The sequence below is a fragment of the Mus pahari genome, chromosome 2, assembly GCF_900095145.1.
Source record: "Mus pahari chromosome 2, PAHARI_EIJ_v1.1, whole genome shotgun sequence".
Classification (NCBI taxonomy): Eukaryota; Metazoa; Chordata; class Mammalia; order Rodentia; family Muridae; genus Mus; species Mus pahari.
In genome coordinates, this window is record NC_034591.1 from 68,117,575 (window position 1) to 68,133,620 (window position 16,046).

General features: G+C 36.2%; 1 protein-coding gene and 1 pseudogene across 1 annotated transcript in view; one reads left to right on the forward strand and one right to left on the reverse strand.

Moving 5' to 3' along the window:
- The window catches only part of Stk31 (serine/threonine kinase 31), a 70,562-nt gene that overhangs the window by 35,601 nt on the left and 18,915 nt on the right, over positions 1–16,046 (forward strand). The window contains exons 10-15 of the mRNA XM_021190707.1: positions 1,202–1,361; positions 3,396–3,518; positions 12,976–13,158; positions 13,595–13,711; positions 14,071–14,190; positions 15,653–15,784. Of these exons, the coding sequence (XP_021046366.1) occupies positions 1,202–1,361; positions 3,396–3,518; positions 12,976–13,158; positions 13,595–13,711; positions 14,071–14,190; positions 15,653–15,784 (835 nt within the window). The remainder of the gene's footprint in view (positions 1–1,201; positions 1,362–3,395; positions 3,519–12,975; positions 13,159–13,594; positions 13,712–14,070; positions 14,191–15,652; positions 15,785–16,046) is intronic.
- LOC110316411 lies at positions 1,706–2,569 on the reverse strand (annotated as a pseudogene).

Below are 16,046 nucleotides of genomic sequence, written 5' to 3' on the forward strand. Positions count from 1 at the left end.
TTATTTATATTTCAAATGCTATCCCGAAAGTCACATATGATCATATTAGAGGTTATGTATTGGTAAACCTATATCATGATATTTATGTTAATGCTATACCCCCCTCCCCTGCTCCCCTACCCACCCACTCCCACTACTTGGCCCAGACCTTCCCTTGTGCTGGGTCATATAAAGTTTGCAAGACCAAGGGGCCTCTCTTCCTAGTGATGGCCGATTAGGCCATCTTCTGCTACATATTCAGCTAGAGACTCGAGCTCAGGGGGTGCTGGTTAGTTCATATTGTTGTTCCACCTACAGGTTTGCAGCCCCCTTCAGTTCCTTGGGTATTTTCTCTAGCTCCTCCATTGGGGACCCTGTATTCCATCCAATAGCTGGCTGTGAGCATCCACTTCGGTGTTTGCCAGGCACTGGCTTTCTGTTGACTCATACCACAAAAGGGAAGTGTGTTTTGGAAGAATCGGAATGGAGAATACACCAATATCTTTTGTTTTTTTTTTTGTTTGTTTTGAGACACAGTCTCATTGTGTAGTCCCAGCTGGCCTGGAACTCACTGTAGAGACCAGGAGGGCCTCAGGCTTACAGAGATCTGCTTACCTCTGCTTCCAGAGCGCTCAGATTAAAGGTGTGTACCACTGTGTCTGACTAATAGCAATATTTTATCTAAAAATATGTATAGAATTATTGGTTCCACATTTAAAAGATCTATTTATTATTTTATGTGTATGAATATTTTGCCTGCATGTTTGTATGTGCACCACATGCATGTCTGGCTCCTGTGGAGACCAGAAGGCATTATATCCCCTAGAACTAGCATTACAGATAGATACAGGTTTGGAGATTCAGTCCATTACCATCATGGTAGGAAGCATGGCATTGTCTAAGTAGGCATGGCATAGGAGGAGCTGAGAGATCTACATTTTGTTCTGAAGGCAAGCAGAAGACTGCCTTCTGGGCAGTTAGGAGGAGTGTTTCAAAGCCCACCCCCACAGTGATACACTTCTTCCAACAAGGTCACACCTACCCAACAAGGCAGTATCCCTAATAGTGCCACTCCTTGGGCCAAACATATTCAAACCACTATTGTAGTCATAGGGTAGTGTTGTAAATAGTAACTTTGAGATGTTTTAAATGAATTTCTCTCATACAAAATTGGCAATTTCTTGATGTTTTCCTTTTTTCTTTTTCCTGTGTTTTTAAATAGACATATTAACATCAGTATTCGCTTTGGAAATGACCTTTCAGATGCTATGCAAGTGTTGAATGAAGGGTCCTTTACTACACTAGCATCTTTGAATGAGTTAGAGAAAATTTGGGCTGAATATAATGTTGCTCAGAAGAAGATCCAAACTTGTCTTAATGAGGTGGGTTAAGAATTTTCTATGTTGTTGTTTTTTACTTTATTAAGACACTGAGTTTATTTCACATGTATATTTTGTCTCCCTACCATTTCCACATCTGACCACCACTATGACTATGTCCTATCATAACATTCCATACATACTTAAAACCAAGTAAAGGGTCGAGTTCCATCCTTGAAAACTAGACAGGCATTTTAGACAACACATTCTTGGCAACTGAACCTGTTCAACATTTATCAGACATGGTAGGGAAAGTTCTCACTTTGTATTATAAAAAGGACAGCCAGGTATCAACTATTACAGAAATGAAGTAAGACAGAATATTTCAAACAGTTTAAACAATTTTCTTAAAGAGACTTCCTCCACTTCCAGAGATCTTAATAGCCTCCTGGTCAGTCATCTGGAAACAATTCTTTACGTAATTAATGAACTTGGCTTCTACTTTGAGAAGAGAACCACATTTTTCTATACTTGCTTGCAATTTTGCTTTAATGTCTTCTACAGAACTAGGTCCTTTTGGTGTTTTGGGAGTTTTTTCCTGGTTTTTGAAGGACTCTTGACCCTTTGATCTTGGTGTTAATGGTTTTAAGTTGATGGTTTGGTTTTTGTGCACTTTTGGCTGTGGTATCTGGTACAGATTTCTTCACTGGAACCTTTCCTTCAGTTTCCTCTTCATCAAAATCATCATCCTCATCTTCATCATCCTCATCATCTTCATCGTTATTCTCATCATCTCTATCAAGTTTTACTTTTTTCTGTGGAACCTTGTTACCACCTCCAGGAGCAGATTGCTTTCCAGACGTGCCTAAGAGTTTTACACCCTCCCCATCTTCATCTTCAGACTTTGCATCTTCCTGTACAGGTACTAGGTGCTGTCCACTAATGTGCACAGGCCCTGAACCACACTTCAACCTTAAGACCACAGGTGGTGTAATTTTGAAGTCCCCAAGGGAAACTGTTGGTTGTACAGACATTTTCAAAGTTGCCAGTGTGACTTTCATTGGCCTGCCTTCATACATTGCTTCTGCCTCTACGATGTGTAATTCGTCTTTTGCCCCTGCTCCTAAAATGATTGTTCTTAATGATAACTGGTGTTCATTTTCATCATTATCCACTTTAAAGTGATGGTCTTTGTCAGCCTTTAGTTCACAACTGAAAAAGTAGTTCTGAGGCCTAAGAGGGCTCATGTGCATGTCCATTGAGTCTTCCATGAGGTGGAGGCGTGCACTTCGGTGTGGGAGAAATCACAACAGAAAACAACTGCTTGCTGTTCCACAGAACAGACACGCAGAACAGAATCATGCCCATTCTTTTTTTTTTTTTTTAAATCTGTTGAATGTTTTAAGAAAGTAGAGGCTCTGATACTGTAGTGATTATTTACATAAAATAAGTGTTTACCTTAAGAGAAAGTTAGAATAGGTAATTGGTGACTAGACATATTGTTTAAAAATCTTTTCCTGTTTCGTGTGCATATTTAATATTTGAATAGTTGTCTATTTCCCTGATGTGATAAAATGTTTCAGTCATGCTAATAGTCAATATTATTTATTTTAAATACTCAAGTTGCATCTATATTAGGAAGACTATAAAACACCCAATGAGGACTCTTACAACTGGGTACATCCTTCAGGGCTCCTAGAAGTTAAACTCATGGAGGACTCAACAGAAATACTGGCTTTTGAGGGCCTCAAATGAGATTTTAACTAGGGTGACTTCTAAACCTGCTAACATGGACCTTGTATTTTGGTCTGAGTAGTATATTTTATGTTACTACAGTATAGGAATCTGACAAATAATTATATACTGACTATAAACTATATTATTATTATATATCTTATTATACTCCCACAGTATTGGGAGGTAGTTAATATGAAGGGAGGATGATAAAAATAATAGGGAAAAATGAGCTTAGCAGGATTTTTGAACTTAAATGTTGTATTTTATTGTAGTATTAAGCTTAAGAAATCACCATTGTCTATATAGTGTGAATGTGTGAAATTTCTTGGGGTCTTGATCATCCTGTTTTCTATTCTTCAGATTGAAGGTAATATTTTGATTGCTGAAAGAAATGAAGTACAACAGAAGCTGCTCGTGGCTGTAGATGTTTTTATTCTGGAAGTAGATGACTTACCACTTGATAAACGCTTAAAAACATTGCAGGTTGGAATTATGATATACATATATATTTTTTGAAAAATTATTTATTTACATCTCAAAAATGGTCTCCCTCCTGGACCCCCTTCACAGAGTTCCTCCCCCGCTCCCCTTCCCTTTGTCTTTGAGATGGTGAAATGTTCCCCCCCCCATATGCTCCCACCCTGGCACATCAAGTCTCTGCAGGATTAGGCATATCCTCTCCCACTGTGGCAGGACAAGGCAGCCCTCTGCTACATACGTGCGGAGGAGCCGGGTGGTATCTGGAGGACAGTGCTGGGAGACCTCTGTCCAGCCTGTGTATGCTCTTTGGTTGGTGGCACAGTCTGAGAGCTCCCAGAGGTCCAGGATAGTTGACAATGTTGGTCTTCCTGTGGGATTCCAACCCCCTCATGGTCTTTAATTCTTCCCCTAATTCTTCCATAAGACTTGCTGGGCTCTGCCCAATGTTTGGCTGTGGGTCTCTGCATCTGTTTCAGTCAGCTAATGGATGGAGCCTCTCAAAGGACAGTTATGCTAGACTTCTTTCTCAAGCATAACAGAGTATCATTATTTTACTAGTATATGTATATACCCCTCCCTTCTCCCACCCAGGTCCCTGCCTCCTATGACTATTATGTTCCTCCTTCTGAGTGTGATTCAAGCATCCTTACTTGGGTCTTACGTCTTGTTAACTTCTTTGGGCCTGTGTGGTGTGTCATGGGTATTCTCTACTTGTTAGTGAGTACACACCATGCATGTCTTTTGGGGTCTGGGTTACCTTACTCAGGATGGTATTTTCTAGTTCTATCCATTTGCCTGAAAAACACATGATGTCCTTGTTTTTAATAGCTGAGTGGTATTTCATTGAGTAAATGAACCACACTTTCTGTATCCATTCTTCAGTTGAGGAACATCTAGATTGTTTCCAGTTTCTATCTATTACAAATAAAGCTGTTTAAATATAGTGGAGCATGTGTCCTTGTGGTATAGTGGAATTTCTTTTGGTTATATGCCCAGGAATGGTATACCCCAAGTCTTGGGGGTAGAACTATTCCCAATTTTCTGAGAAACTGCCAGATTGATTTCTACAGTGGTTGTACAAGTTCACAATCTCACCAACAATTGAAGAGTGTTCCTTTCTCCACATCCTCACCAACATGTGCTGTCATTTGAGTTTTTTGATCTTAGCCATTCTCATTGGTATAAGGTAGGATCTCAGGGTCATTTTGATTTGCATTTCCCCAATGATTAAGGATTTGAACATTTCTTTAGGCATTTCTAGGCCATTCTAGATTCCTCTGTTGAGAATTATCTGTTTAGCTCTGTACCCCATTTTAAAAATTGTGTTATTAGGTTTGTTGGAATCTAACTTCTTGAGTTCTTTATAGAGTTTAGATATTAGCCTTCTGCTAGAATAGAGTTAGTGAAGATCCTTTTCCAATCTTTAGGCAGCCATTGTGTCCTATTGACAGTGTCCAAAGTGTACAGAAGCTTTTCAGTTTCATGAGGTTCCATTTATCAATTGTTGATATTAGAGCCTGAACCATTGGTTTTCTGTTCAGGAAATTGTCTCCTGTACCAATGTGTTAAAGGCTATTTCTTACTTTTTATTCTATGAGATTTAGTGTTTGCAGTTTTATGTTGAGGTCTTTGATTCACTTGGACTTGAGTTTTGTGCATGGCAATAAAATATGGATCTAGTTGCATTCTTCTGTAGCTAGACATCCAGTTAGATGAGAACCATTTAATTTGTTGAAGATGCTTTCTTTTTTCCATTGTATGGTTTTGGCTTCAAAATTCAAAATTCAAGTGTTCATAGGTGTGTGGGTTCATTTCTGGGACTTCTATTTGAGTCCATTGATCAACGTGTCTTTCTGTTCCAAATTCATGCAGTTTTTTCTTACTGTTGCACTGTAGTACAGCTTGAGGTCAGGAATGGTGATTCCTCCAGAAGTTCTTTTTATTGTTCAGGATTATTTTGGCAATCCTGGTTTTGTTTATTTGCTTGTTTGTTTTGATATATATTGAAGTTGAGAATTATTCTTTCTTGGTCTATAAAAAATTGCATTGGAATTTTAATGGGACTTGCATTAAATCTGTAGATCTCCATGAGCATGGGAGATATTTGCATCTTCTGATATTTTCTTCAGTTGCTTCAGGGACTTGAAGTTTTTGTCATACAGATCTTTCACTTGCTTTGCTAGAGTTACACCAAGATATTTTATGTGATTTGTGGCTGTTGTGAAGGGTGGTGTTTCTCTAATTTCTTTCTCAGCCCATTTGTCATTTGTATAAAGCAGGGCTACTGACTCCTTTGAGTTAATTTTATATCTAGTCATTTTGCTCTAATTGTTTATCAGCTGTAGAACTTCTCTGGTAGAATTTTGTGGGTTGCTTGTGTTTACTATCATATCATCCTTGAATAGTGATACCTTGACTTCTTCTTTCCAATTTGTAACCCTTTGATCTTTTTGTTGTCTTATTGCTCTAGCTAGAATTTTAAGTACTATATTGAGTAGATAGAGAGTGTTCAGCCTTGTCTTGTTCCTGATTTTAGTGTGCTTGCTTCAAGTTTCTCTCCATTTAATTTGATGTTGGCTATTGGTTTGCAGAATATTGCTTTTATTAATAATTATTAATATTTTATTATTTTTATTACTACATTAGGTATGTGCCTTGAATCCCTGATCTTGCCAAGACTTTAAACATGAAGGGGTGTTGTATTTTGTTAAAGGCTTTTTCAGCATCCAATGAGATGATCATGTGATTTACAGGTTATGTAATAGATTATACTGATGGATTTTCATATATTGAACCATCCCTTCACTCCTGGGATGAAGCCTAGTTGATAATAATGAATAATGTTTTTGATGTGTTCTTGGATTTGGTTTGCAAGAAATTTATTGAGTATCTTTGCATTGATGTTCATAAGTGAAATTGGTCTGATGCGCTCTTTCTTTGTTGAGTCTTTATGTGGTTTACATATCAGTGTGACTGTGGCCGAATGAATTAGGTAGTGTTCCTTCTGTTTCAGTTTTGTGCAATAGTTTGCAGAGTATTAGTATTAGCTCTTCTCTGAAAGTCTAGTAGAATTATGTACTAAAACCATCTAGCCCTGGGCTCTTTTTGGTTGTGAGGCTTTTAATGACTGCTTCTATTTCTTGAGGGGTTAGGGGACTGTTTAGTCTGCCTGATCTTGATTTAACTTTGGTAAGTGGTGTCTGTCTTGAAAATAATCCAGTTTGTTTAGATTTTCCAGTTTTGTATTTTGTGGAGTACAGGCATTTGAAGTAAGACCTAGTGATTTTTTTACAATTTCCTCAATTTTTGTTGTTTTGTCTCCTTTTTCACTTATGTTTTGTTAATTTGAATACTGTCTCTGTGCCTTTTAGTTAGTTTGGCTAAGGGTTTGTTTATCCTTTTGATTTTCTCAAACAACTCTTGTTTTTTTTTTGATTCTTTGTATTGTTCTCTTTGTTTCTAATTGATTTCAGGCCTGCATTTGAGTATTTCCTGATGTCTACACATCTTGGGTGCGTTTGATTTTATTTGTTACAGAGCTTTCAGGTGTGCTGTTAAGTTGCTAGAATGAGATCTCTCCACATTTTTCATGAAAGTACTTCATGCTGTGAATTTTCCTCTTAGCACTGCTTTCACTGTGTCCCATAAGTTTGGGTATGTTGTGCCTTCATTTTTATTGAATTCTAGAAAGTCTGTATGTTTCCTCTAGAAAGGCTTCTTGTACATTTATAGCCATCTCTTTCTTTAGGTTATGGAAGTTTTCTTCTATGGTATTGTTGAAGTTGTTTTCTGGTCCTTTGTCCTGGGCATCTTCTCCCTCTTCTATGCCATTAGGAGTTGCTTTATGGTTATGTTCATTTAGCAGACAGAATAGTACTGGTTTTCCCCCCAGGGTAATGTGCTCTTTCTAGTTTTTGGTTCTTGGCTTCATTAGTTAAACAATGTCAACTGTAAGTTTCACTTACAAGGTAGGTCTTAAATCCAACTAAAAAGTGGTTGATTACTCCCATAATAATTTGTGTCATTGTTGTAACAGTATATCTTGCAGGCAGGTTGCTGTTGTTAAGTTACAGGGTTTATTTTCTTCTCTTCACACGTATAACACCTACTAGCATCATGAATGCTAGTTAGTAGAGGTGAAACTTCTAGTTGGGCACCAGCTTGGTTTCTCCATGTTTGAACACATAAGTAAGTGTTGTCTTCATCAATAGGTTCTTACCATCATCATGTTGTGGAGGTCACCCAAAACATTGGTCAGTGACTGCAAGATGTAACTCATTTCTGGTATTAGGGTTTTTACTTGGTGTAATAATATCTAGTTGGGGCATTGCCTTTCCTATTATATGGTAACTCCATTAAATTTCCTTTTATCTATTTTAGGAAACTTACAGAATAGTAGTCATGGTTTTTCAAAAGGCCTTTGGTGTTAGTTATCCCTCTGCATAGTCTCTCCTTTATTCTGACCTCCCTTCTCCTTTCTCACTTAATCTTCCCATTCTCATCTTTCCTCTCTATTTCTTTATAACACTGTATTCTAAATCATCTTCCTTGGAAGAATCCCTTCTTCCCCTTTGTCACCAGTGAGCAACCTAACGTCTGTGGATAGTCTAAATGAAATATCTAAAGCTTAAAAGCTAACATCCCAATATAAGAGAAAACATGCAATGTTTGTATTTCAGATTCTCGGTAGTTGCACAAAGCATGGTTGTTTCTAGCTTCATACATTTGTCTGCAAATTTCATAGTTTAACTTTTAAATATGGAATAATATGGAATAATAAGTTGAATAATGTTCCATTATATAAATGAATTATAGCTTCTTTGTCTATTCATTAATTGACATATGGACTTTTACCAGTTTCTCGCTATTATGAATAAAGCAGTAATGAGCATGGCTGAGCAACTATTCTGTAATAAGATGTAGAGTTCTTTGAGTGTATACCTAAGAGTGATAGGTAGATCATATAGTAGATCTGTTTCATCTTTCTAAGAAACCTCCATACTTATTTTCATAGTGGTTTATACAAGTTTGCACTTTCATCTGCAGTAAAGAAGTGGTCCTCGTCCTCCACACTATTGCTAGCATCTGCTGTCATTTGTTTTATTAATTTTAGATGTCTGACTGGGGTGAGAAGGAATTGTAAAGTTGTTTTAATTTCCATTTCTCTGGTGGCTAAGGACATTGAACAGTTTTAAAAAGCGTTTCTCCATCTTCGGAGGGAACCTGGCAGAGGGTCCGAAGGTCCCCAGAGGACTCTCCAGGCTGCAGGCCCCCTAGCATACTCAGGGCCTTGGGATCATTGGTGAGTGGAACACAACATCAGTTCCAAAGAATCCGGAGGATCTTGTGCCAGTAGGAACTCAATTCCTCAATAAAAAGACAGAGACTAAGAGACTGGCTATGTAAACAGGACCCAACATTTTGCTGCATACAGGAAACCCATCAAAGGGACAAAGACAGACAACACCCCAGAGTAAAAGGCTGGAAAACAGTTTTCCAAGCAAATGGTCCGAAGAAACAAGCTGGAGTACCCATCTAATATTGAATAAAATCGACTTCCAACCCAAAGTTATCAAAAAAGACAAGGAGGGGCACTTCATACTCATCAAAGGTAAAATCTTCCAAGGTGAACTCTCAATTCTAAATATCTATGCTCCAAATGCAAGGGCAGCCACATTAATTTAGGAAACTTTAGTAAAGCTCAAAGCACACATTGCACTTCACACAATAATAGTGGGAGACCTCAGCACCCCACTCTCATCATTGGACAGATCCTTGAAACAGAAACTAAACAGAGATACATTGAAACTAACAGAAGTTATAAAATGAATGGATTTAACAGATAACCACATAACATATTATCCTAAAACAAAAGGATATACCCTCTTCTCAGCACCTCATGGTACCTTCTCCAAAATTGACCATATAATTGGTCACAAAACAGGCCTCAACAGATACAAAAATATTGAAGTTATCCCATGCATACTATCAGATCACCACAGACTAAGGCTGATCTTCAATAACAACATAAATAATAGAAAGCCCACATACATGTGGAAGCTGAATAACACTCAATGACACCTTAGTCAAGGAAGAAATAAAGAGATTAAAGACTTTTTAGAGTTTAATGAAGATGAAGCCACAACATACCCAAACTTATGGGACACAATGAAAGCAGTTCTAAGAGGAAAACTCATAGCTCTGAGTGCTGCCAAAAAGAATCTAGAGAGAGAACACACTAGCAGCTTGACAGCACACCTCAAAGCTCTAGAACAAAAGGAAGCAAATTCACCCAGGAAGAGTAGACAGCAGGAAATAAACTCAGGGCTGAAATCAACCAAGTAGAAACAGAAAGAACTATACAAAGAATTAACCAAACCAGGAGCTGGTTCTTTGACAAAATCAACAAGATAGATAAACTTTTAGCCAGATTAACTAGAGGGAACAGGGACAACATCCTAATTAACAAACTCTGAAATGAAATGAAAAGACATAACAACATAACCGGTGGAAATCCAAAACATCATCAGATCCTACTACAAAAGGCTATACTCAACAAAACTGGAAAACCTGGATGAAATGGACAATTTTCTAGACAGATCCAGGTACCAAAGTTAAATCAGGATCAGATTAATGATCTAAATAGTCCCATATCCCCTAAAGAAATAGAAGCAGTCATTAATAGTCTCCCAACCAAAACAAGCCCAGGATCAGATGGGTTTAGTGCAGAGTTCTATCAGACATTCAAAGAAGACAGACCTTCTTCCAATACTCCTCAAATTATTCCACAAAATAGAAACAGAAGGTACTCTACCCAGTTCATTTTATGAAGCCACAATTACTCTGATACCTAAACCACATAAAGACCCAACAAAGAGAGAGAACTTCAGACCAATTTCCCTTATGAACATCAATGCAAAAATACTCAATAAAATCCTCTCAAACCGAATCCAAGAACACATCAAAATGATCATCCATCATGACCAAGTACACTTCATCCCAGGGATGCTGGGATGGTTTAATATACGGAAATCCATCAACATAATCCACTATATAAACAAACTCAAAGACAAAAACCACATGATCATCTCGTTAGATGCTGAGAACGCATTTGACAAAATCCAACACCCCTTTATGATAAAAGTCATGGAAAGATCAGGAATTCAAGGCCCATACCTAAACATAATAAAAGCAATATACAGCAAACCAGTAGCTAACATCAAACTTAATGGAGAGAAACTTGAAGCAGTCCCCCTAAAATCAAAGACTAGACAAGGCTGCCCACTTTCTCCCTGCCTATTCAATATAGTACTTGAAGTTCTAGCCAGAGCAATTAGACAAAAAAGGAGATCAAGGGGATCCAAATTGGAAAGGAAGAAGTGAAAATATCATTATTTGCAGATGATATGACAGTATATATAAGTGACCCTAAAAATTCCACCAGAGAACTCCTAAACCTGATAAACAACTTCAGTGAAGTAGCTGGATATAAAATTAACTCAAACAAACCAGTGGCCTTTCTCTACACAAAGGATAAACAGGCTGAGAAAGAAACTAGGGAAACCACAACCTTCACAATAGTCACAAATAATATAAAATACCTTGGTGTGACTCTAAGAAAGTGAACGATCTGTATAATAAGTGTCTGAAGAAATCGAAGATCTCAGAAGATGGAAAGATCTCCCATGCTCATGGATTGGCAGGATTAATATAGTCAAAATGGCTATCCTGCCAAAAGCAGTCTACCGATTGAATGCAATCCCCATAAAATCCCAACTCGATTCTTCACAGAGTTTAAAAAGGGCAACTTGAAAATTCATCTGGAATAACAAAAAACCTAGGATAGGAAAAACTATTCTCAACAATAAAACAACCTCTAGGGGAATCACCATGCCTGACTTCAAGCTGTACTACAGAGCAATTTTGGTAAAAACTGCATGGTACTGGTGGAGCGACAGACAGGTAGATCATTGGAATAGAATTGAAGACCCAGAAATGAACCCACACATCTATGGTCACTTGATCTTCGACAAAGGAGCTAAAACCATCCAGTGTAAAAAAGACAGCATTTTCAACAAATGGTGTTGGCACAACTGGCTGTTATCATTTAGAAGAATGGGAATTGATTCACTCTTATATTCTTGTACTAAGTTCAAGTCTAAGTGGATCAAAGACCTCCACATAAAACCAGAGACACTGAAATTGATAGAGGAGAAAGTGGGGAGAAACCTCGATGATATGGGCACAGGGGAAAAGTTCCTGAACAGAACATCAATGGCTTGTGCTGTAAGATCGAGAATTGACAAATGGGACCAAGATATTTTGTTATTTGAGGCTTTTGTGTAATGTGTTGTTTCCCTGATTTCTTTCTCAGTCTGTCTGTCATTTGTATATAGTAAGGCTACTGATTTTTGTGAACTAATTTTGTATTCAGCTTCTTAGCTGAAAATGTCTATCAATTATAGGATTTTCTTGATGGAGTTATTTGTGTCATTTATTCTATCATCTACAGCAAAGGCATTTTGACTATTTTCTATGCTTTATTACTTTGAACTCCTTCAGTTTGTTATTGTTTTAGCTAAGAATTCAAGTAATATATTGAATAGGTATGGAAAGAATAGATAACCTTGTCTTGTTCCTCATTTTAGTAGAATTGCTTGGAGTTTCTCTGCTTTTAACATGATGTTTGCTATGGGCTTGCTGTAAACTGTGCTTATTATATTTAGGTATGTCCCTTATATCCCTAATATCTCCTGGCCTTTTATCATGAATGAATGTTAGATGTTGTCAAAAGCCTTTTCTGCATCTAATGAGATGATTATGTGGTGTTTGACTTTCAGTTTACTTATATGGTGGATTCTGCTTATTGATTTACATGTATTAAGCCATCTCTTCATCTTTGGGATGAAATTTACTTGATCATGACGGATGATCTTTTGATTGTGTTCTTATATTTGGTTCATCAGCGGAACTGTTCTGTAATTTTCTTTGTTGGAGTTTTATATGGTTTAGATATCAGGGTAACTGTGACATTGTAAAATGGATTGGGCAATGTTTTTCTGTTTCTTTTTCATGGAATAATTGGAGGACTGTTGGCATTAACTCTTCTTTGAAAGACTGGTAGGCTTGTGTGCTAAAATTTTTCAGGCTCTGGAAAATTTTTGGTTGGGAGACTTTAATCACTGTTTATTTCACTAAGGCATATAGGTCTGCTTCAATTACTTATCTGATCTTTATTTAAATTTGGTAATAAAATTATTTATTTTAGGTTTTTCCAATTTAGTGAAGTATGGATTTCCTCTGTGCTTGTTGTTATATCTCCCTTTTCATTTCTAATTTATTTGGATATTTTCCTTTTGCCTTTAATTATACATAGTTTTTAAAAGAGTAGGCATTTAACATTATGATATCCTATCTCTTGGTTCATAACACAGTGCTTAAATCCTAACATTGTCTTTAGGACTTAGCAACTTCTTTAGAATCAGTGTATGGAAAGGCCAAAGAAGGAACTAATAACTCTGAAGAAATACTTAGAAAGTTTTATGACTGGCAGTGTACCAAAAGAGAAGAGTTCGCCAGTATTAGGAGTGAAACAGAGGCTTCTCTGCAGCATCTTGTAGCATGGTTCCAGAGCAGCCAGAAGGTAAGCAGAGCTCCCATTAGCAATGTTTGCAGAAAGAAGCAGAGATTTATGTTTGTTCTAATTCTGTTTCTTCCTTGTTGAAAAGTTGACAGTGCTTCTAGCTATCAAAGTTAATACTGGGCAGTCAGGATTTTTCATCACTATTGAGTTAGATTGTTGGTTTTATTATATAAAAAATTCATTTTGCTTTTGTTTCTGTTTTCCTTTTCATTGAATTAGCTACTTGCCTTAAACACCAGTTTTCTTTAAGAATACTATATGCTTATGTATCTTTTTTTGTTTTTGTATTTAAATTTTATGAGGGTGTATCCTTGTTCTTTTCCCAGAATTTTTCCTTTTCTGTTTTGGTATAGCTTTATGTGCTACAACAGGTACAATTGATGCTAACTGAACTACTTAATTCAAATACCTCATGTTTTTTATTTTTGAAAATAAGGTTTTTGATCTGTCCTTGACTGAACCATTGACTTCAGAAGACCTGATTGGTAATATTGATGAAATTCTAGAGAAGACTGAGTCATGTGTCTGCAAAGAGCTAGAGCTGTCTCTCATTGTGAGTAATGATGCAATGTATTATTAAATAGATTTTGTTGCTTTTATAAGACTTGATTTTAGAAGTTGTTGCTGGGAGACAGTTTATAAAAATAACAAAATGTTGAAGTTTTGTGTATTGCTTATTCTTTTATTTAAAATATTGATTGTCCTGATATCCTTTCAGACAGCTTCAGAAATAATCTATGGTATAATTCAGTTAACATTTTGCCTATGAGCATGCATTGATACCAGTATTCTGTTTAGAAAAAGATTTGAGAAGTATTTTGATAGGATACAGGAATTATCAAAGACATTTTAACTTTGAAGTTTATTGTTTTAACCATATTGTTTTGTTTTGTGTGTTACAATTCCATCTAGGAGCAAGGTGTCATAGACAAGGAGATTATTTTAAGTACATACAGTCAAGTGCTGCAAAAGATCCATTCTGAGGAAAGATTCATTGCCACCTCGCTGTCCAAGTATAAGGAGAGTGTTGAGGTTGGAGTTTGCTTTCTCTGATTTGTCTGATGAATTGATATTTTAGTTTTTTTACTTGTTGAATTTTTCTCAAGTAGTTTAATATCCAGTGTGCTAATTAGTACTCCTACAAAAATGGCATACCATTGTGGTCTGGTATATAATTGACTTCACTGTAGAATATGAATGAATAGTAACTTTGTTGATAATATACATCTTACTGAATTTTGGAATATTTGAGTGTCTTATGAACTTAAAATGTTTGTCACAATTTTTCTGTGTAGCATATTTACTATAGGAAATTTACTATAAACAGGAATTTGAGAAATAAAAACTTTGTTTTTAATACTTTGAGTGTAAGAGATAGTTACAAAGAATGCAAATGGATGCATTCATCCACATTTATGAGCATACACATATGTTTTGCATTTCATTGTCTTGTGAAGGTATTTTTTAATAGCTTTATAGTATATTATGAACTTTCCCCATATGATAAATGATTTTTTTTACTATTCTTTTGAATGATTTTTATTCTTGCATAAATATATGTTCTTTAACCATATCATATTGGTTGTTGAGGTTGCTTATATTTTTATACCATATAGATAATGGTTTATCTATCTTTGAACATAACTTTATAATTAAAACTACCTTTTATTTACCTGATGTAGTTGTCATCTTGGAGGCTTGCTGCTTAATAAGCTCACCCTTTTTAGCTCTTTCTGAACTCCAGGTTTTCAACTCATCTGTTTTGGCTCAAACTCCTCTCCAAGCTGACTGATTCAATCTGGCTTCTCCCAACTTCTCACTGAATTACTTTGTGGCCTCAAACTAACTCTGGCAGTTGTTCTAATCTTCTGACTCCTAATCATTCTCTGGTGCAGCTTGTTCTCTTTGCAACTTGTATATAAAACACTAAAAAACCCTGCCTGCTCTTAAGCAGACTTTCCTCTCTGTTTTCCTGAGAGTTGGGTTTATCCTACCTCAGACTCATTTTGTCAAACCTTTCTTTGATTCATCACTTTGTCTGCCCCTCAAACTAGAAGACACTTTCAAACATGGCTACTTCCTTCTCCCAGCTTCTACATATATCTTCTCCGATTCTTATAATTTATAATTTTTAAGTTAAAATGAATGAACATTATGAAAGTTGATACATATTATCAAACCACTTTTGAGAAGAATCATTTCAGCTTAGATTCTCAGTGTAAATTTCAGTATGTATTTATGTCAGTAGTATGTGTGTAATTTTCATGTCTCAGTTGAATTAAAGAGAATTTTCTTTGGTACCTTGAGCACCAAATCTGCGATTCTTCAAAACAGAAATGTGAACAATTAGAAAAATCAGTTGATAGCTTTGCTTTTTCAAAAGTTCTGGAGTTTTCTTAATATTTACTTTAAACCCAGGTACTTATAAAATTATGATGTTCGGTGACTGTTGTTTCATGTGTTTGAAAATATGGTAATTCTTTCTCTCATATAGTTTAAGAAGCAGATCATTGGCTGTTTAAATAAGAGCCCCAATGTGGATTACTTGCTTTCCATTAAGAAGACATTGAAAGGCTTAAAAGCTCAACTGAGATGGAAATTAGTTGAGAAGAGTAATTTGGAAGAAGTAAGGAAAAAATTCTTCTAATTTGTTTACATTGGTTGAACTATTTTATAAAGCCATGTATAAATACACTCTCTAAAACCAAAGAACCATTGTATTCATATTTTGTGTTATGTACTTGGATAGTTTCACATTTTTATTTTAGTTATATTATTTAGTGTATATGTGAATGTATGGGTGGACTGTATCACTGTGTACATGTGGATACCGGAGAATAACTTCTGAGAGTCAGTTCTTTATTTCCTCTATGTGTGTCTCAGTAATT